This window comes from Pelmatolapia mariae, linkage group LG23 (genome assembly GCF_036321145.2).
Source record: "Pelmatolapia mariae isolate MD_Pm_ZW linkage group LG23, Pm_UMD_F_2, whole genome shotgun sequence".
NCBI classification, from domain to species: Eukaryota; Metazoa; Chordata; class Actinopteri; order Cichliformes; family Cichlidae; genus Pelmatolapia; species Pelmatolapia mariae.
In genome coordinates this window covers 37,571,110-37,593,332 of record NC_086246.1, presented here as the reverse complement: position 1 = coordinate 37,593,332, position 22,223 = coordinate 37,571,110, and the positions used below count along the sequence as shown (strand labels likewise).

The 22,223-nt window shown below is 42.0% G+C and overlaps 1 protein-coding gene across 2 annotated transcripts in view; it reads right to left on the bottom strand.

The window, feature by feature from the left end:
• Positions 1–22,223, bottom strand: part of lpp (LIM domain containing preferred translocation partner in lipoma) — a 178,456-nt gene that overhangs the window by 35,728 nt on the left and 120,505 nt on the right. For both annotated transcript variants that reach the window (XM_063466763.1, XM_063466764.1), the window contains one exon: positions 10,435–10,531. In XM_063466763.1, the coding sequence (XP_063322833.1) occupies positions 10,435–10,531 (97 nt within the window). The remainder of the gene's footprint in view (positions 1–10,434; positions 10,532–22,223) is intronic.

Sequence of the window (22,223 nt, the reverse complement as noted above, 5' to 3'; positions counted from 1 at the left end):
TTGCTGTCATTGCTACATTTCAATCTCTGAATGCCTCTTTCCTAACCCCTGCCTTTAATATCATTCCCAATGTCAGCAAATAGCAATCTGCAGAACTGCTGCGGCGATGGTGGAGGATGGAGGATAGGCGAGCCTGTGCCACTAAGCATTACAGCTCAGCCTGTCAGGGCCCACGGCGCCACAGAGAAGGGGGGGGGGGGGGGGGGGGGGCTGAGTGTAGGTTACATGTTTTAGAAGCAGGTTGGCAGGAACGACGTGTAGGGGTGCCAGGGAGCGAGCCGGGCTGGCGAATGGGGTGAAAGAGAGAGAGAAAGCGGGGAGAGGCAGGGGGACAGGTAAGCGTGTTTGCAGCACAATATTTGTACAAGCAGCGCGCGTGTGTTGATATGCTGTTTATCCGCACTGGGCCGTGTGCTCGTAAGTGTGCCTGTGTTTGCGTGCATGAGCGTGCGGATGTCTACTCATTCCTGAGGTCAAACGCTCACTCACAAATGAAATCTAGCAACGTGAGTGCCCGGAAGCCTCAGCTGGGCTCGCACGGCAGCTGATCTTGCAAGCCTCAGTGGAGCTGTCTCAACGAGGCAGGATAGCAAGCGCCGAGCCTGGCGGGGGAGGACGGGGGAGGGGAGAGCAGGGTTGTAGAGGGGATGGTCACCTCACGTGAACCGCTGCCAAAAAGCGGGCTACTGTCGCCGGGAAAAGAAGCCCCATGCTGGCACGCTGCATCAGCTGAGAAACTAGAAAGCAGCGCGGCGAGGTCAGCGGCAGTGAAGATAATGAGAGCGAAGTGGACCAATAAACTCTGGTGAGCTGAAAAACCAGCAACCCTCCGCTACCCCCCCTGCTCAAAATAGAAACAAATGACTGAAAATCAGTTGCAAACAAGATGATGACATGGCAGAAAAACTGCTAAGATCTCATTCATAAAAGAAATGAATTACAGACAGTTGAAATAAAGCAGAGCTGTCGGTTTTTGTGGAATTTCTACAATCTGGCAAATTTATAGATTAAGATTCAAAGCATTTCACGTTATTTACATGAGAAAAAGGGTCTTAGAAGTCAAATCCGCAGCCTCACACTGACATGCATACAGCATTTTTCTTATAAAAGGCAGCTATGATGGATCATCCGTGGGTATTGTGTCGTACAATTCAGCCTCTTGCAGTCGTACATTATAATCCACTGTAGGTGGTATAGTGATGCATGGGCTTTAGACAAGTTGCCATGTCACCAGACTGCCTCATATGCTGCCCTCCTCCCCTTGGGTGGTCTGTGACCTCCTTCCAGCCGCATTATGCTTTTCGATCTCGTTGTGACTGCTCCAACGTACATATAACAGAGTCCAAGACAGCACAACAAAGTGGACACTTAGCCACTGTACCTGAAGGATGTCCTCACATAGAAAAAAGGGGGGAAAAACACTCATCAGGCTGCAGGAGCCACAAGAAAATTCAAGAGTTAAAGAGAGGCTGAAACCTCAGTGGATTTAGGAGATTTTTGTCAAATGCTTTGCTTTTAATTCTTTCAGTGCTTCAGTTTAAACTTATAATCCTTAAGATTTCAGTTCTGGTTGATTTAGCAACACCTGTGGTTTCCATGGTAACATCAAGTGCAGTATAACAGTACAATGAGTGAACTGTTGCTTTGCCAGTAATAACACAGATGAGAACCTAATGTCTGCAGAGCAAACAAACTTGTGTTGTTTTAATAAAGAAGTCACCCACTGAAGCCTTATCACCACCTTATTTATTTTTTAGATGACCGACATGAGCGCTAGGAAGCTTGGTCAGAAAGCGTACAAACAAAATACTAGACTTTCTCACATCAGGACTGGAGCACAGACTTGGACTAGTTAATGGTAAGCCACAGTATTTGTCAGAGAAGGCCATAAACACTGTGGAGAGGTCCAGTCTACAGACTTAGCTGACAGTTAGCGGTCAGTTGGCACCAATCTGATGAGCAAACTCTGACATACCTGTAACGATGTACACCACAGTAAAGGGCATTATTATGTTTAATTTAGTGAATTCATAGTTTATATAATGATCACATTAAAGAACCATTTTTAAATGGATGGTACTGCTTTTTCCCTCAGCTCACTTAGTGCTGACAGGGCTCACTTAGATTAAAAATGAACAACCACAGAAAGATTAGACATTTCTCCCTGTTATTTTACTTTTCATCTTACTTTTAAGGTATTTATTTATTATTTGACCTGATTGTTGTTGAACCGCCTTGACATGCAAAAGTGTTTGTGATTAGGGGTGGTGTGAGTTTGACTGTGCGGGAAAGCTGGGAAACATCAGCAATTTTGGGGGGATTAATAAAGTCGATCTGAAAACAAAAAAATATATATAATATATATAAATAAATATATATAATATTTTTTAAAACTTTGAGCAAAAGGTGTTATTATTATTCCCTGTCTTTTATCCTGTCTTATTCCCCTCATCGCCAACCGACTGCCCCTCCCTGAGCCTGGTTCTCTTGGTGGTTTCGTCCTTTTAAAAAGGGGTTTTTCTTTTCCACTGTTACCCAGTGCTTACTCACAGGAGGTGGCCTGATTATTGGTGTTGTCTCTGTATTATTGTAGGGTCTTTACCTTACTATAAAAGGGCCTTACGGCATCCGTTGCTGTGATTTGGCGCTATGTGTATATATATATATATATATATATATATATATATATATAAAACTGAGTTGAATGTTTAATTAGGAACATAAAAAATAAGACATTAATGCATAAAATATAAAACACTAGGTTTACAAGCCCAAACACACTGTTAAACTGTTGCAGCAACGTCGGACTCTGGGCTTTACTTTGAGCACGGACGGTTGTTCTGTGCTCCTTTGCGCCAGCTGTGGAAAACGCTGTGCAGCAAAGCTCAGTTTTCTGGTCCGTATCAGCTTTTATTTAATCATTTATAACATTTATATTTATAAGTTCAGCGATGTTTATTATTGTAATTACAAAAAAAGCTTTAGCGCTTGTATAGATGTCACTCGTGGTTATTTTATCAGTATCAACATCTAATTAATGGCATACACGTGGCGACGTGTTCACCAGCTTGAATTATCTGTTTGGATAACTGGAACCTTTCTGGTGGATATATGTGTGTGTGTGTGTGTGTGTGTGTGTGCGTGTGTGTGTGTGTGTGTGTGTGTGTGTGTGTGTGTGTGTGTGTGTGTGTGTGTGTAAATGGATAGATATTGCCTTTGGACTTGATGAAGGTCAACAGGATCAAAACTTTGTAAGTGAATAAATGTAAAGCGAAACAGTGTGTAGGAGATTCGTTCAGCTGTCATCCAATATTTCGTCATAATGCACAGCCCTCCCTACCCGTCACTCAAACTCACCATATCTCAATAATAATGCAAATTTCAAGCCTTGATACAGTTTAAAGAGGTGAGTTACATAAAGAAAAAATAATCTTTCCCTGTACAGTCTCTACGAAGGGGGAAATCTAGTAAGCATTTACCATCAGTTATGTCTGCGCTCAGACGGGGCTTTCCTGCACAAGAGAACTTTGGTGCACTCCAGACAGAGCCAAAGAAAAATCAGCAGCACTGTGCAGCAGCAGTTTCTGGCACTTCCATATTTGCTTCATCTTTCAGCCTCAGAGGTTGCTGCATGTGCACAACCAGTAGTCCTGATCCGTTGAACCATATTTCACCGATGGTGCACTTTGTGTGGCCGCTTCACAGTACAGCGTTAGTTCTTAATGCGTTTCATGTTTTTAATGTGAGGCAGGTAGTTTCAGCAGTATCAGTGGGGTTGACATAAATGGAGTTAAATTAAAAACTGTAATGCTGGATTAAAAGCACAATTCCTGAATCGGAGACGGGAGCTCTTAGCCATTCTGGCACGAACTGTGAAAACTACTACGCGGGGAGTTAATTAAAGGAAATTTGAAAAGGAGAAGAAAAGCGTTCCAATTAAAACTGCAAACAACTTATATTTTTCAGATTTTATTTAAAGCGCTGACATTTTAATGCATTATCACTTTGTACCTGCTTGTTTACTGGAGCTTTCCCCCCCTCTGTATTCACCCTAAATGAATATTAAAAATAAAGCGATATTAAACGAGTCACCTTCAGACATTAAGTGGAAACAGTTATCTGTTTTCGGGAAGATGGTTGGCCAAAGGCATTTTCAGACTGTGGAGGTGGAGTGCGGTGGGGTAGCGTCTTTTTGAGGCAGCAGAAAGGTTTTCACTCTGACACACATCCCATTTGTTATGACATGTAGAGGCACATCTAAAAGCAAACTCCTAAGAGGTTGCTGAGGGCGACCTCAGTAAAATGCAAATGAATTCCACCAGAGTATCTTAGACAATGCACAAAGCTGTCTAAACTGGAAGCCTATTAATCCATTAAGTTGTGATGCTCAGTTGTGTTCTGAAGAATTAGAAGCAGCTCCACAAGAGCACGCAACGTGAACCCAAACTTTTTCTGACCCAATTACCTTAGCCGATCTGTTCCTCTGACTCCTCTGGACGGTACTGGAGCTACACTACCATTTGTATCTCTTCCAAGATTCCTCATGAACTTTTCATGTGAGGTGCCTTATAAATTATGGGGGCTCTTCCAGCTGACATTATGCGGAAAAAAATGGCAAAGCCTGCCTTTTCTTCTCTGGCTCTTATCATAAAACAAAGGCTAGCTCAAACCAGGAGGAAAGGCTTCCTGACAGCTCAGAGTCCTGTGTGGAGTACAGTATGCCCATATGAATCTCTCTGCTAATTTCCAATGACTGTCTGTTAATAACATTTATGCCACCGCTCTGTATAAATATTGATTGGATATTAAAATTTCACCGTTTTCCTAATTCTATACAGTGGAAATGCTGAAAGTCTGCGATCACAGGGAGGAATTCTCCACTTTTCATTCGGGTGTTAAAGCAGAAATAAAAACAGATTCTCTGCGGCAGAAGGAACTACACTGCATAAGTATCATCATCACTAATTGTAAATAATGCAGAGCATCTCATCCTTTCAATTATTCAGCTTTATGTCCTGGTTTTGGTTGACAGAAATGTAGTGATGACAAAATATTGTAAGTTCCTCTGATGCACAAATGCCAAGGCATCTGTACTGCAAGCTGAGTAGCTGTGTCTTATTAGATTTCCACAAACACAGTACACCTACGCACAACCTAAGTGGATTAAATATGACGGATGATGACATTTGGAGAAAAGGCTCTTTCAGATTACTCAAATCTAATCTGGAACTCTAAATCAGGACTAATCAGTTGCTTTTCAAAGAAGCTTCAATCATAGGGGGAATTTCTGGCTTGCAAACTGGGTTTCTCGCAAGAAAAGCCGTTCTTTTATAGTGCATCATTTTCAGGTTTTTTTAACGGCTTGAGGAGCGTTTGCATTTGGGAACGGCTGCTTTTTTAAATGTCGCCGCAGAAAGTCTTCAAAGACTTGTCCGGTGTAATTGCTGGACTGCAGCAGGAGAGCGTAATGATGGTGTGCAACTACAAATGGTGCTCCACTGAGTCTAATGAAAAGTTTCCTGGTGACATCACAGAGCCAGAGTGTAACGTTAATTCAATTCAATTAACCCCCTCTGGACCAATGAAAACTCACTACGGCTGTTTCCGATTAGAAGCTCATCAAAGACATTAGTGACACCAATAAAACTTTGCTATAGGAAGACAATGATCCAGTCCAGTAGCGCGCTCGAGATCGCAGCCCCACGTTGATTAATCTTGTTAATTACTAGCCTTAGGGTTTCAACAACTGTTAGCCTTCTTTCCCCCAATATCCCCGACAAAAAAGAAGAGGCCTATGTGTCATTAGATCCTTTGTAATTACAAAAGTCTTGTGCTCTGAGACCGATTCTCCCACAGCTCTGGATATACAGAAGGAAACATGCCGGACCGGCGATGATTCTCACATCACTGTGCTGAGTGTATGTACATTATTCAGCGGGGGAGGAAGACGGCTCTGTGGATTTCCAGAGCAGCATCTGCCTGCGCTTGAACTCCCTCCTAATGAGTCCCAGCAGTCGCCTCAGTCTCCGGCTCCTGCCCTAACCCTCTTCCCATCTCTCATCGCTGTCGCCGTGTTTAACCACAAGATGACCCTCCCTCCCCCTCTTCCGCTCCCGTAACAGCCATACGCTGTCAGCTGGGGATGCACACGCTATCCCTAACTTGCTCCGGCTACCTCAGCTCACATATGACCCATTTCTCAACTCCCCATGTCCTTGCTTTACCAGCCTTCAGCCAGTCAGCCTCAGAGCTGGCAAAGAGGGGTGACTGCATGCATGGTATAGCAGTACACAGAGTTCATGCCCAGGCTGCAACACATACACCCAAAAATTAGGCCATTCCTCAGTAAAGCGACTATACTTTGTTTAAGCCAGCAGATCCGTTTGACCTATGTCTAATGCGAACCAATTAAGGTCTTTACATGAGTGCGCACCAACGTGAAGCCGAATATCCCTTAATACCAGTTAAATACACGTCCCTGTAGCTATAATACACCTACACATGGTATCATGGTGTGCTGTGTGATTATGTGCTGATATAAAGCCTGCTGCAGAGTCCCACTGAATGTATTGAATGAGGTATCTAATGGGCATGGGAACTAATTCCAGGGCAAAGGGGATTAAAGGCTAGAGAAAAGAGAGCAGCAGAGGGATGGCACTCGCTGGCAGCTGTGGGTGCAGAGGGCGGAAAAATAGAAATGAAATAAAAATGCACAGAATCCTTGCCTTCTGAATCCTATTTTGCAAAATAGTATTAAAACTGGTATTTTGTTTAATCCTGGCAGTTATATATTTTTTTTTCTTCACAATTATAGCAAAATTAAATATAAGTGCTACACAGGGGGAGAAAGGGGAAATGCTGTGAAAAGATGGACACTCAACCAAGATATAGAGATATATTAAAATCCATCTCCTTCATCTGTCCAACACCTTCACTGTGTGCCTCGTTCTCATTACACCTTGAGCCAGAGTTGTGCTTTCGCCTTTGATCAAACTGATATAGTTCTGAGACTCTACCTTGAGGACTTCTTCCCAGACAAGAACAGTCAGTGCTGTTTCTACACCATGAAAATTAATGGATAAGAGGAACAAGAATACAGGGTAGCTTTGCACTGCGTTCAATGCTTGAGCCATTACCTGTAGGTAATGACCTGCCGAGGAGGACCTGGAGGAATTACATATCTTTCTATATTTCTTTTTCCTCTTTGTATTTGCAACACGAATATTTACTCTGAAATAATGCGATAAATAGTCAGTGGTTTATAACCTACAGTCACATCTTCTGGTTGCCTTTCTTTCACACATTCCATCACTGTGCCCCTATTGGCAAATTAATTGGAGACTAGCTGGTAACCTATGGCTACTAGGGAAAAATGTATACTCCCCAACCGCTTACTGGTTTACTGGCTGTCACTGGGGGAGACTGGTCACAAAGAGGGTGCTGTACCAAAAACACATCTGTGATTGCTTTGGTCTCTAAAACATTGCCGTGGTTGCTCATCATTTTATTGGAAGACACCGATCTGTCTGCAAACACTCGCCAACCAACCAAAGAGTGCTGATGAAGCTGTGAAAAGTGCAACAGAGTTCAAAGAAAATCAAAAGGTACAACTTTTGCTCTGAAGGTGAACTTTGCCCATTTCTGATTTGCACTGCAGTTTTCACAGTTCTCTTAGCAAAGATGCCATGAGTTATAGTAAGTTAGTGCAGCTAGTAAGTATAGTAGTTATAGGAAATCTGCTAGTTACCAAAGCTATAATGACAAACAAGTGGTTTCTGGGGATTATGTCCTAGCAAATGATGACAACTGTTCTCTAGGCCTGTGTAACTGGTGTCTAAGAGAACCAAAGGTTTTTATATTTTTCTCGAATTAACAAATAATTTTTTAATGTTGCATTTCCCCTGTTGCGTAAATAAAGCCTGGACTTCATGGTCAGATCATTTCTGTGTGTTGTACTTTCTTTTTTAATGCCAACATGAAGAGCTGTTGTTGCAATAGCCAATTATTTTCCAGTGTCACTTTAAAGGTGGTGTTCATGATGCCTTCATGTGTTCAACAAATCAGTATTGCCAAGTTGAGTGATGGAGAGGCAATGGAGAAAGGCTTAGCAACACAACTTGACCAAGTGGTGACCTACACAATCCTAATGCATACATAAGATTATATTTGCACTGGGAACCAATTACACTAAGAGATCCCTGAGGGAATGAGACACAGGTGGAAGTTTTCAAAACTTAAACCAATGAAAGAGGGACAAACAAAAAGGGAACAAGCGGGAAATAAAACTAGGGTAACAGAAATGGGAAAATAACCTTCAAGGCAAAACAGGAAATGAGACAAACAATGAGACATGAAGTGTAACAAAATAGCAGAGACAGGGGAACACAGGAGGCAGAAGAAACTCAAACAGACGAACAAAAACAACAACTATATCAAGAGAACAAAGGCTGGAAAACCCCAGGACCAAGACAAACGTACACTTACGTCTGGACCAAATACAGTCCTGAAATCTGACTTCTAAGAACTACAATGGTCTGCAGTTCCTGCACAGAAAATCTCCAACAGTTACTACCAGCCACTGAACCAGATACCAAACTAACTTACGTCAATATAAAGATGATCTTAATTCAGGTTTTTCCCTTTTAACCCACAATTCCACATTTTGTTAGTCAACAAACCCGACAGCAGACAATCGGTCTCAGATTCTTTGCTTTTTAAAAAGTAACTAAGGAGCCTGTTTGGTTCTACTTTTAGTTTCACAAAATGTCACAGTAAAAATGACAGAGTGAGTGCTCCTAATGAGATCACACTGCCTGCACTAATGTTTGCAGAACTGCTTTTGAAATCCTTCAAAAAGAATGCTGTTTATCTGCAAAGCTCTTCCCAGTAATACTTACACGTGACCCAAACAGTGAGTAATGAGCTAATTTTAACCACTTTTCTACTAGCACCTATGACTGTTGTCATGTCAGCGACACTTACTGCTGAGATCCCAGATCCAATTACAGCAAAAATTACTATTTAGATTTGTTCAAGCAGCAAAGCGGGGCTGAGGGAGAACATTAAATCACCCCGAGCGCTATACGGAGCAAATATGTCGCTACCATATATGAAAACACAACAGGGACAAGGCAAATGATCCTGTCACCATGTCTGGTAATAGGAACAGGAACAGGAGGAAGGGGCTGAGGGAGAAATCAATTAAGAAACACTGCGATATTATAAAAGAGAAAATATCCAACTGTCTTTATGAATGTTAAGACAGTCAGCTGATGCCCATATATGGCAGTTTTGTATTCAACTTCAAAATGTTTCCCAAGATTTTTGTGTAGCAGACAATAAAGCGTCTGAGGTGCCAAATTAATAAATAAGATAATCCGGTGCTCGTCAATACGAAAATAAGGATGCTGGTGCTATTCATTAGTTCCAATAGGCTGTAGCTCTGTGGTTGGTTAGTTAAACCAGAAGGAGCAAAAACGTTATAATAACACGAAGCATGTTTATGCACGCCAGCATGCAGGTTGTTGCTGTATGCTTAAAGTGTGATAACCTGACAAATGCAATTACATCAACCTCTTTTCTAAAATGAAAATATGAATAAGTTCAATGCTGGTTGGATTTGGTGTTACACTTAAAGAGGTACTCACAGACTTTTAGGGAATAGTTTTAGATTGTAAATATGTTTTTAAATGGTTGACTCAAGTCGTAATATTTTATTTTTTTATTTTTTTTTATTTTTAAATCACTTGCATTTCACACGTGTATATTTGCACATTTGCCAACTCATATTTGTATCTTCGGTATTTCAGACTTTTGTTTCGGCAATTTTTTTTAGTTCGTCTCAAATTCATATAGAAAAATGCAAAGTATATTACTCAATACACTACCCCAAAAAAACTGTGTCATATCAGGAATAACCTGGTATTCCAGTTGTCATAAAAACTGGGTACACTGCAGATCAACTGTAAAAGAAATACTGGCAGTAAGAATTAAATGCATCCTAACTGTCCATATCATTTACTGCATATAAAACCTGCTCTGACTCCATGAAGAGCTGTTTGATATCTTGAGCTAAGCTTTTTGTCCGTTGCAGCATGAGGAAGGGATTGATCAGCATCTAAATCCTCCTTTCTGACAGTATTAGGGATAAAAATTTCTGAAACGACCATCATGTTGCATTCAATAATACTTGAGACCATAAACTCATTAGTAAAGTGCTTACTCAGGTTGGAGATCAAAGAAACCAAACTCTTATTTTCTCATAGACTTCAATATAGTCACACTTCTTTCTACACCAAAGAAGTCGCCCCCTGCTGACCGTTAAAAAGAATGCAGGTTCAAGGCACTTATACGTTAGCATACGCTACATCTATGTTTCCTTAGCAAAAGCATGTTGCTGATCAGGTGTTGGTGAAATGAGATTTAGCATCTTACCAAAATATTCCTCGGACGGAGGGTTGTCCATGTCGTACAGCATCTTCTTGGTCAGGCGTTCCAGCTCATCTTCAGGGTGGGCCATGGGAGCGCTGCCCTGAAAACAGAGAAAGCAACATATAGTGGCTGTGACTTGGAGAGAAACCTCAAAGAGGTAATGAACATTTACATCACTCTGAAGAAGCTTATCTGTGATCTGTTCAGCTTTTAAATCAAAGAAAGGGTATAGCAGATGTACATAAGTAACGCAAGTCTAGCTTCGAGTTAAAGCTTCACAAAAACTTTACTAAAAAAGGATGAAGCATGGCCTCAAGGTCAACCAAAACACTTTCACCATAATTAACATGCAGCCGACGGTCCTGGGTCTGCCTTTCCCCTCTGAGATATCTGACCCTGGCTCAGGCCCCGGTGGTGTGCAGCCCAGAAGGTTGAGCATTTCCTTCTGTGCAACACAAGTATGTGGAAAAAACTGTGACCCTGACTAATCCCTGTGTTTGGAAAATAACGATAGCAGAAGAAACAGAAGGGGAAAACATTAGAAGATAGCTGCTTTTTAAGTCTCGTACATTTGGGCGATAGGTCGGGAGATATTTATTTAATCATACTCTGAGCACAAAAAGATTTCAGGTGCGAGCTGTGCCGGGGCCTAATCTGTGAAAGAGTCTGAAAGGATGACATAACTCTCTGAAGATGCCACTTCTTCTTCTTCCTTGTGAGTCTGCCCTCCTTCTTATCATGCAGCATCTGACATCTGCCTGCTGTGTGCCTGTATGGGGCTGACGTGTTGTGCCTGACATTTTCTGCCAATCATCCTCAGAATTCGAGAATCCCCCTCCTCCCCTCCAGCTTCGACTCACGGTGCAATCCCGTCACAGGTGCGTGTGTGTCCTTTTAGACGCCCCAGAGGCTTGAACTCGACACTCTTTGTGCTGCGTGGCCGAGCTTTTTCAGAAAATCAGCGACACCCGGATGACCTTCCCTAGATCTGGGGCCGGCTGAATCTTTACAGAAGATTTGATTTTCAATATTGCAACATAGGCAAAGATCTGAGCTGACCTTTGAGGTGCTCCTAATTGTGGCATCTGGGAGCTGGATGAGTGTGAACTAAGCGTTCGGTTCCGTACTAATTTATTCACGGTTTACTCGGTCACATAAAGGAATCAGATTGGTCAATAGAAGATTTAGAGAAAACATATTTTTGTATGCAGAACGAAAGCATAATTACAGATCCAGTCACCCAGCACTTCTGGTGTTATCGACTCCGTCTGTGTGCATTTTACCCTCAGGTGTGCACACGACTATATTGCACCCTCTGTAATTCATTCATCCCCCCCAATTCGACACTCAAGTCGCTGGTATTCCTCAAAATATTTGTTTTTAACACTGTTTTTGTCAAAGTGTCAAGAAGGATTAAGAAAGCTTTGTATAGATGTTTTTTTCCCCCCAAAATGTCGCTGGTGACCTGAGGCGTGTAATAACTTAAGTTCTTTGAATAACAGCATGCTGTAATCTCTTGTAATCTCCAGCTTGACTTCATGATGGAAGGCCTGTCTCATGCCTAAATTCAGACTGTTGGGCCAAAAACTGAGTGTAACGCACACCACAGCAGCATTTTCTTAACAGCAGCTCCGCAAATGAAGACGGCCTGCTTGAGCTCACTGATGAGTAGGCATTCATGACAACGATCATTTTAAAAAATTACAAAGCAATTAAGAGCGCCTCGTGCGTAAATTAGCAGTCCTGATAGAAGTTAGCATTAGCAAGTAAGCATCCAGCTGCTTGGACTGCGGCTGAAGACAAAGGAAGCCACCATGACTTCCAAAAGTTTCATTTGCTCTGAATCGGAAGAAGAGCTCCGGTGGACTCCACAGTGAGCCACAATTTGCACAGTAACCAAGCTAAAGTAACTAAAAGCACGTTACCGTGATTCATGATTACAGTTCTGACAGGCCATTTACGTTCCCATGGCGAGAGAATAATGGCACTGTCAAAGCTGCTGGCATGCTTCAGTCACGCACAAGGTGTCCTTTGGCAGCACCGTGTGACACAATATTGAGACTACACTGTCACTCCCAGAGTGCCACTTTTAAAACATGCAGGATTACTGTTGTGAATGGGGAAACTTTTCCTAACTCTAAAATGAAACAAATCTCCAAAAATGAAACAAATGAGTCAGAAAAACGGGAGACGGTGTGCTCCTGGGTGAGAAACCTGCAGCCTAATGCAGACTTCCCTGATCTCTGTCACTGGACCGTGGGTTCTCTGCAGCCAGCACACGTCAGCCACAGACGATAAATAAACGACAAAAGAGAGCTTGTTGGTGAAAACTCACAAACGCTCGGGGATGAGATCACGGTGACTGCTTTGTAAACAACAAAGTGAAATTTCAGCTCGTGTCTGAGGGCACAAATATGACTTCTGGCCCACAGGCTACCGTTTGACTATTACTGCAGTACGGGAGGGCTTTCAGAGACCAGATTACAAACTTTAATAAACTGTAAGTAAATAAATACACAAATATTAAACTTTGCTTACATGCTGCTAATTATTTGACATGCACACACTTTAGAACACAGGACAGACGCTTCTTCCAGCGTATAAACACGGACTCATGCATTTCAGGATCAATTTTCATGAACATGACTCACCGTGCGTGTCAGAGTTACGGGAACACGTATACAACTGTGTAATTTCAACAGTACATTAAAGGTTGTGTTAGAAATGTGCAGTGTATCTAAAAAGAGTCAGCTGCGTGGTACGTTTATTTACAGAGATGGTGAGAAACGCTGAGCTCTGCGTACTGTCCACGATGTATCAGCTAGCGTCAAAACTTTATGACGCATGACTTTGCCCGGCCTGGCTCAGGATGCAGCCAGCTCATAATGGAAGCCCAAACAGCAGGCCTCATTAACTCTGAGGGATCGACACGTTGGACGTGCAAATCTTTCTTCTCTCTAGAGAGCAGCTGGGTCTGAGCTCTCGGATTCCTTGGGACCTTGCGCTTCCTCAGCTGCTCAGCCATCAACGGCCAGATCACATGATGGAGGATTAGGAGGAGACGAAAGGAAACGTTCCTCAGCGGCCGGGTAGTCCTCGTTTTCACCTTAAATCCCATTTCTTTTTTAATAATACAAAATGGTCAAAGGTGGCACACAACAACTCGCACAATAGAAAACAAAATCAATCATATACCTGAAAGAAGTGCCCCTGTTGTCAACCTTCTGCTCATTATGCCGGTGTTGTTAGCTTGAGACAGTGAAGTAGACGATTTAACACTGTTAATCTTAGCTCCACATCAAAAGCACATTGGAGAGGGAACGAAATGCTGCTATTACCAGAAACAGACTTTTGAGTTTAAGCTTCATTTATATCTTATCCACTCTTTGACACCCCGCAGCAATGCACTGCCAGAGAGTTTAAAGCACCTTGTTAGGGAGTCTTTTGTGACAGCACAGAATAATTTTTCACTTGAATAAGAGAAAGAAATTGCTTCCCTGCATGCTTTATGATTGAGTCGCAGTTCCTGTTCAGCTTTTCAGAGGCAACAATAGAAACCATACAGCAGCTATACGTGCCGCAGACGTGAATTTTTCAGTTATGTCTGGCTCAATTCAGTAAATTGTTTGCCGACGCCCTCGGGACACTCTGTCGCAGTTTCATTGAAGTTGGTGCTTAAATTTAGTTGGCCTAACATCTGCACCCTTCGTACACTGTTTTGCACGGACAGGCTCGCAGGTTTCACTCGTAACACCCCTGAAAGATATCCTGATGGATCATCAAATGCTTTCCACTTGAAAAATGATTTTGTTAAATGCCAGAACACATAAAATCACAGACAACAATAGCATCTATAAGTGACCGCCGTTGCGTGCCAGCTGATATGGTGCGACAGAGTCTGGGAGCTGATCACTGCCCGACTGCCACATCTATGAATAAAGCTGTGTGCACCACCCACTGTGGAATTGGCATTGTGTCAGACCCGATTAGGTGACGAGTGGAGTGTGCTGGGTGGGGTGAGGAGTCGGGGGGGCTCGGTACATGCTCTCACCTGATGCCCTGACAGCGCTGTGTCCCGCTAAGAACTAAACCTCAGGCTCTGTCTTTCCTGCTTCCACTGCAGTGACAGAGAGTGAACAGGAGAGACAACTGTTCTCAGGGCATCACATCTGCACCTTTGTTAGCGGAGGTGCAACAAAGGAGTCCAAACAGGAAGCTGGAACTATACGCACAGCATCACTAAAGATCTGTGGGACGAAACCACACAGAGAACATCAGCTCTGTCACAGTAAAGATCCAACGTTTTTAAATTTGTTGTAACAAGAGAAGACACCAAAATAAGACGCTAAATTACATTTGAGAATTTAATTGTCTTAAAGTGAATAACCTCTATATGTGCAAGTAATTCCTGTGAGCCCAGGCTCAGTTTCTTCTTCTTTTGGCTGCTCTCTTTAGACGTCACCACAATGGATCATCTGGATGGAGGATGCCTCCTCCTCTCCTGTCACTACTTCCATGAAACTCCGCTGAGGGCTTCCTCTTTTCCTCCTGCCTGGCAGCTCCATCTTCATCATCCTTTGTCCATAAGTCCCCTATCCCTCCTCTGCACATGTCCAAACCATCTCAGCCTCACCTCTCTAACTTTGTCTCCAAACTGCCCAACCTGAGCTGTCCTTCTGATAGAATAATTTCTAATTTTGTCCATTCTAGTCACGCCTATGAAAACCATGACATCTTCAGCTTACGTCCAATCTTAACATCTCACTACTATTTTGTAAACCACCCCTTTTGGTGCCATCCTTCTGTCACAAATCACCCGACACTCATCTCCACCCACTCCACCCTGTCTGCTCTCTCTTCTTCACCTCTCTTATGCACCGTCCTTTGCTTTGGATGGTTGACCACAGGTATTTAAACTCATCTACCTTCACTTTCTCGACTTTTTGAGTCTTCACCCTCTCATTTACACACGTGTATTCTGTTTTGCTTCCACTGACTTTCATCCTCTTCTCTCGAGAGCATACCTCCACCTCTCCAGTTTCTCTTCTAGTTTCTCCCTGCTACTCACAGTGCTCACAGTGTCAGATCACAGTGTCAGATCACAGTGTCATCTGCGAACACCTAAACACTCAGTTTCATACGGTTCTTTTCATGAGAGAGTGGCTATTCCTAATATCACCACCACAGGTAAGCAGCTCTACCTGCTGTTTAAACCATTTGTTTGAAAGAGGCAGCCAACCAGAAGCAAGGTGGCTTAAAGGGAGTGGAGTTAAAAGAGGGCTTAGATCCACCACGCCCCAGTACTTTTATATGGCACTTTTTATACTGCTCACACAGACTCACACACTGATGGATGGGTTGGGAGGTAATTGGGGTTGAGTATCTTGGAGTGGAGGAATCGGGGATGTTCCAGTTGTGATGAGCTTCCAACTGGTGAACCCACTTTAACTCCACAGATGCCCCAATAAATAAACACTCATTATTTATAGTGGAGACTTAATGGCAACATGGCTTCTCCTAAATACTGAATCTCATGAAACGAGAGATGACTGAGAATATAACCATAACAAGCCAAAAGGGAAACATGTGGTTGAGTATACAAGGCTGTAAAATGTTCCCATCAGTAACCCACCTGCGAGTCTACAGAAGGCCAAGCAAACATGGCTCATCAGGATCTACAAATACACAAAACTGTACTTTCCTCTCTCTAAAAACAACACACGCACAGCAGCTACAGTACCATTACAGTTTAGATTTCTTTACCCAAAAAGTGAGCATAATTCAAATGTCAGTTCAACTTTTGAGGAATCGTGAGTTGTATCTTCATATTTAGGTCACTCCTTTTTTTTTCTTCTTGTTTTGCATAGTCCAAAAGGAGCATGCGAACACAATGAGACCAAGAGCCGCTGCATAAACAGCACAAGCCACTGAGCTGAAAGCGATAACCAGAAGGGGGGAAAAGTACAAGCAGTGTAAAAAGAGCCCGATGGAAAGCAACACTAATCCGTGTCTCCATCAGCTGCGCGTTTCTTCTCATCTACTTCCTGTAAATGCAGCATTGCACCTTAAACCAAGCACAATTGTCTTGCCTTTAACAATAGCCGAACACTTCCTGCACGATCAGCACAAACTGAAGAAAGACATAATCACTCACAGACACATTTATCCACAGATTAAATGATGATGGACTTCACAATGCAGAAATACTCTTTAGTGTCAATGGAGCTGCAGCTTTAAGTCAGAGCCGCTTTAGTCAGCTCACAAAAATGTGACACCCTGGCTTTTTGTCTCTCTCAGTCACAGCTGTATTATTTGAAATGGACATTGAGCCTTTGGAAGGGAATTGGCTTATTAAAATAATAGTAATAATAACCACAACAACAGCAAATGGACCACTGCATTAGTGAAGGTTCACGAGTGGATTGAATTTTCTTATTGGATTGGAAATGTCTAAAAATATGCATTTGTTGCCGCAACACTAAACGAGTGATTACAGCAGCTTAGGCGACTCTGTTTCACCAGAACAATGAAAGGATTGCTGGATCAGTCACACTATCCTTTCAGAGTGTGCGCGTGTGTGTGTGAGGGGACTTCTGCATGTCGTGTGTTTAGAATCGAACGTGCAGGTTAAATGCTGTGTATTAACAGCTCTCACTTTATAGTGGATGGTATTAACTGTATCAGGGTGACACAATATAAAACCTATGAAAGCCCCTTTCATTTATAAAACTGACCAGGGTGCACTTAGAGGCGGATGAGATGCCACTCTCTCTCTCCGACTCCAAATGAAGGTAATAAAAACATCACCTGTGGTGATAGTTTGCTTTGTCATTTCTCTAACTGATCGCATGTTCGTAGCTTTATGTAATCCAAATGATGAATTTGCAGCCTGCGATGTTAAACAGGTTACGAGTAATCTGTAATGCATTACACTTTGAGAGGAGACATCGCGGCGCTGCAAATTAAGCTCAAGGCCACCTTCTGAGGAGGCGCAGATAAAGTATACATTCTCTGCAAACAAAATAGGTCATGCTGTTTCAGCTCCAATTAAATAGGGAGGAAAAAAATAACAGTCAACTGTAGAGCAGCTGTGTACAGAGCAGCCGACGATAATTAAAAATTAACCAATTCCATAATTGACTTTTTCCACAGCCATTCAAACCTTTGCGGAGAAGTGAATTCACATAAAGGGATGAATTTCAGAGTGTTTGCAGACATGTAATGTATGTAGAGGGGCCTTTCAATGTTTGTAAGATGTGCGTGTGTAAAAACTAGGTCATCTGTTTGGAACTGACACATCCCCCTGCAAACAGATATTTGAAAATCTGAGCGTGCAGAGAGGGGTGCCACAAGCAATCTAAAAAAAAAAAAAAAAAAACCCAACAACAACAACAACAACAAATGACTGCACAAATTGTTGGGACGGAGATAAAACTTATTTGGCGTCTCTTTGTATACAATTACCATCCTGCGACCGGAGCAAACACCATATTAAAGAGGATGCAGGTTTCCCTGGTTTTGGGTGCGAGCTCCAAGTATTCTCCTGCAGTTTCCTCATGTGGTAGCCTAGATCCATATTTAAACACATGTGGTGGACATAATGAAGATTCATACAGGTTATCCTTTCAAATCGATGTATCGGGAACCTGCACTTCCCTTTTGTAATACACAGTGGTGCCGATCTCCTGTGTAATTTTACCTCTCAGGCAAAACCATGATATATCCTTCCCATTTCCACCTAAACAACTGCATGGTTTATCTGAATGACACCCTGAGAGATATCTCCTGACCAAACGCTACCGCTGAAACGCTGCGGCCAAGATCACACAAAGGCCGATCCGCTTGGGGACGCTTCCCCGATGTGGGAAAAAAAAAATGATTCGAAAGTGTACACGTTTCATTGACTCTGATTCAAGGGCGGATAAAAGCCTTCTATTGTGGTCGGAGAAGGATGTGAGGAGGGAAGAGAGGACACCAAAAACTGAGAAAACTTGGTGTGCAGAAAGGTGTTGAGAAGATCATGTCCAGGAGGATCCAGCAGGGGCCACTGTTCATGCAGGTGGTTTTGGCCACATCCTTTGTAACTGAACCAAAAAGAGCCTTTTCCTTACTGTGTGATCAATACATTAACACAGCCAAGCAGTGTCAGACAGTCCATCAGTTCTTCCCCACTGAATGAAGTGAGCTAATTAAACCCATTCTTTACTAACTAATCTTGGACACAGAGGACTGAACACTCTTCACGCCAAATATTTTTTATTGTTTACATACAGGGACCGTCTGTCACTGGAGTCAATGCAAGAAAGCCATCCGCTGTGCCAGTGTCAGCTCTGGTATAACAAAGTAATAAACGGTGTTTAGAAAGCCTACCGTACCTCTGATACTCTTTCAGTGCACACAAGGGCTGTGGTGATGAAAAATTAGAACCATCAATCAAACACAATCTACATGGACATTATTGTACAGCACTGTCTGGAACTTAACACAATATTAAAATAGATGGATGTGGAATTCACAGGCCTTCAGACTTAGCTTCACTAGCATTATTGCAGCCACCAGCTTTGTCATGTGGTTGCGCCGTCACATGACTTGGTCTCTTTTTTTTGCGATTTGCACACCACAATTTTGCACGTGCCCAACAGTGACTTGATATTTGAAAAATAAACAAAGTTTCTCAGCCATAAGCGGTGGCTGACCAAATGGGTCATTAAATTAAGAAGTAAAAATATCATCTAGTAAGATGATAACAGCAGAATGCTTAACCTCTGAAAAGTAGTAGAGAGGGTCTGCAATCAGTCATCGCGTTTCTAACTGCTGTTGTTCAAAGATACTACAAGATTTTACTGTTTGCACTGCAAGAATATAGCAGACTAATGGCCTATTTACTAGAGAATTGAAAAACAAAGAGTGAAGTCTCAGTGTTCTGTGCTTTGGTAGCTGTTTTGTGGATGCAAGTCCCTTCCTGTTGCATGAAAGGCTCGGTTTCGGATGTTTTTTTCTATTTCTAGCTATCTATCATTTCAAGATGCACGGATATCCCTAATATGGTCATCTGTGGCAGAGAAGCTCCTACTGCTCAAACTTTCTGTTTGTATGAAGCAGCCAATCAGGAGAAAGTTGGCTTGAATGGAAGGGGAAGTGAGCTAAAAAAGCATTTCACACTTCAGATCGAGAAAGTCTTTTGTTAGAATGTCGTGGACCAAAAAAGGCAGCACCATGCTAGGGTGTTTTTTTTTTCCAGTGGTGGGAGATAATGGAGCTCACAGAGGAAACTTGCATAAACATAAAAAAACAAGATGCAAAGTGAAACAAAAAAGCCAAACCCAGCACTCAGGGCTACACCAAGGCCCAGAACAAGACAGGAAAGGACTATTTTAAACTGTGAATCATGCAAAGCTTATACAGAGTATAACATATGCCCGGCCTTTAAACTTGGCTAATATGTGAAAAGTTTGGCACCAAGATTAAAAAAAAAAAAAAAAAAAAATCACTGTGCATTTCTAAATGTATCAATTACAGAAATTATATTCAGCATTTCACTGCTGATTCCACAGGCAGTCACAAAGGTAAGAGAAGACAGCAAATTAACATAATCGTTATAGTAATTAGTGTGTATTTAAATGTGCATCAAATAGTTGAAACACGGATTTCAATCTTGTGTTTTCGTTGGGCTTCTTATGATTGATGTCTTAACATAATAATCATAATCTTCAATCAGCTGACTCCTGAGCCGATACTGAGCTTTTCTCTGTTTTCTTCCTGTGCAAACATTCTCTTAAAATTTTGAATCTCTTGCAGCTTCTTAGTATTTCTGATTGCGCTGTTGCAGTCTCCTGCTTACTGCCTTCTGTCTCCTCGTCCCTTCATTTCCTCTCTTGACATTTAAAAAGCCTCAGTTTTAAAAATCTATCACGCACAGAGCACTACAGTAATGTGGCGTTGACACAGGTCATGAGCTCTGAAGGTGCCTTTAAAAACAACTTAAAATCGAACTTTGAAAACACTGTAAAAACATCTTCAGGCCCACTTAGGGGCTCGTAACTTCCTACTCTCTGGTCTTTTCGCCTGACAGGGTAATATTTTCAATTAAGAAAGTCTTTCCACAGCCTTTTAGCTTCAGAACGAAGGGTGCGCTTGCTTTGGGAAGAGTGGGTGGTTTGTTGTTGACGGGGGGCTGTGTGAACTCTATTTTAGAACTTGAGAAGTGGGTAAATGCCACCAAAGCCCCACACGGTAACACAAACACTACGCTTTAAAGCTGTGGTAAAATCTCAGTACTGCAGGATATGGCTGCACCTCTTCAATCCAGCCCAGCGACGACAGCAGGTTGAAAACAAGAAAATAAACTGCTCAGACATTTTGGATTGCCGGAGCTCACTGAACTGCAATGACAGGTATCGATCGGGCCGGTTATTTACCAGCCAAGCCGTTCGTCTGAGAGGGGGCATGAAGAGAACACAGTGGCAGGGGCTATTATTTATGAGCAGTTATGTGACAAACACTTCTGATCTACGAGGGGTTACGACTGGCTGAAGGTAGCGGCCAATCAACAACTAACAAAAAAAGAACCTGAAAGCAACTACAACAATATTTAAGTGACACCAATGAGCTCATCTATAAAATGAGTATCATGAATCAAATAATCATTGGGAGGTTTTCTGGAACATTCAGGTTGCAGCTCTGTAAACAGAAGCTTTGTAAAAATCATCTTTATTCCATGTAAAGACTCAGAGCTGCACATCTCTTTATTGGAGTTGCCTGGAAATAAGAATCTGGTAGTTCATTGGAATTCACACATACAATTGAATGAAGCCTTCCAGGAAAGAAAATACCCATGAAAAGCTGCATTACATAGATTTATAGATGTTCTTTTTGAAATTATTTATATGTTTTTCATAACCCAACGCTAGGCTTACAGTGGCCATATGCTCACTTATAGTTACAGCGATAATGACCAGGACACTCTGTTCATTTACTAATGCTATAAAATAGTGTTTAATCGCAAGAAACCCAGCTATTTAGCAATCAGATAGGGTCATTTATGACCCCGTTATATTTTCTACAGGAATCCATTTTTAATGGTTTTGTGTGTTGTAAATCAGAGTTTGTATATGTGGAATACTTCAGAAATCTTGCAAAGAAACACTTAAAATCAAGCCTTCCTCTACAGTACTTCTCTAGGTTTGCAAGCCACTTGACAGTAAAACAGCGCAGTGATTGGAATTAGAAATTAAGATACAATCAAAGCCTATGGTGTTCAAAAATGTATACACATATTGCACATAACCTGCCATTCTCCTTGCCATACCGATGGACCAATTCATGCAAGGAACTATGAAATGGAGTTACAGGAACGATATTACTCGAAACTATTAACCAATTAGTAGATACTAAAGAAAAGTATTATTTTAAATCTTTAGTGACCTGTTATGATTATAAGGAGTAGCTGTGGTTAAAAACTCTCAGGATTTTCCTTTTTTTTCCCCAGCAGGTGGTTTCGTATACCACCGGGACAGCTGTAGTTTTAGTGCACAATTAAAAGTCTTCACTACTTTGTCATTATTTTATTTATTAGTCATCTGTAAAGGCACTCCAATTTAAAACAAAAGTCAGAACTCCCATACTTCAGCAGCTACTCTGATTTTGAAGAGCTGTGGTAGTAAAACATCACTTAGGTAATCAGTTTTCAATATTGTCTCGTGCATTTATTCATAGCACAGCGTCTCTATTAACCTTAATTGGCCCAGTACCTCTGTGTTGTTACACACCTGTTTTAAACCTAGAAGCAGTAA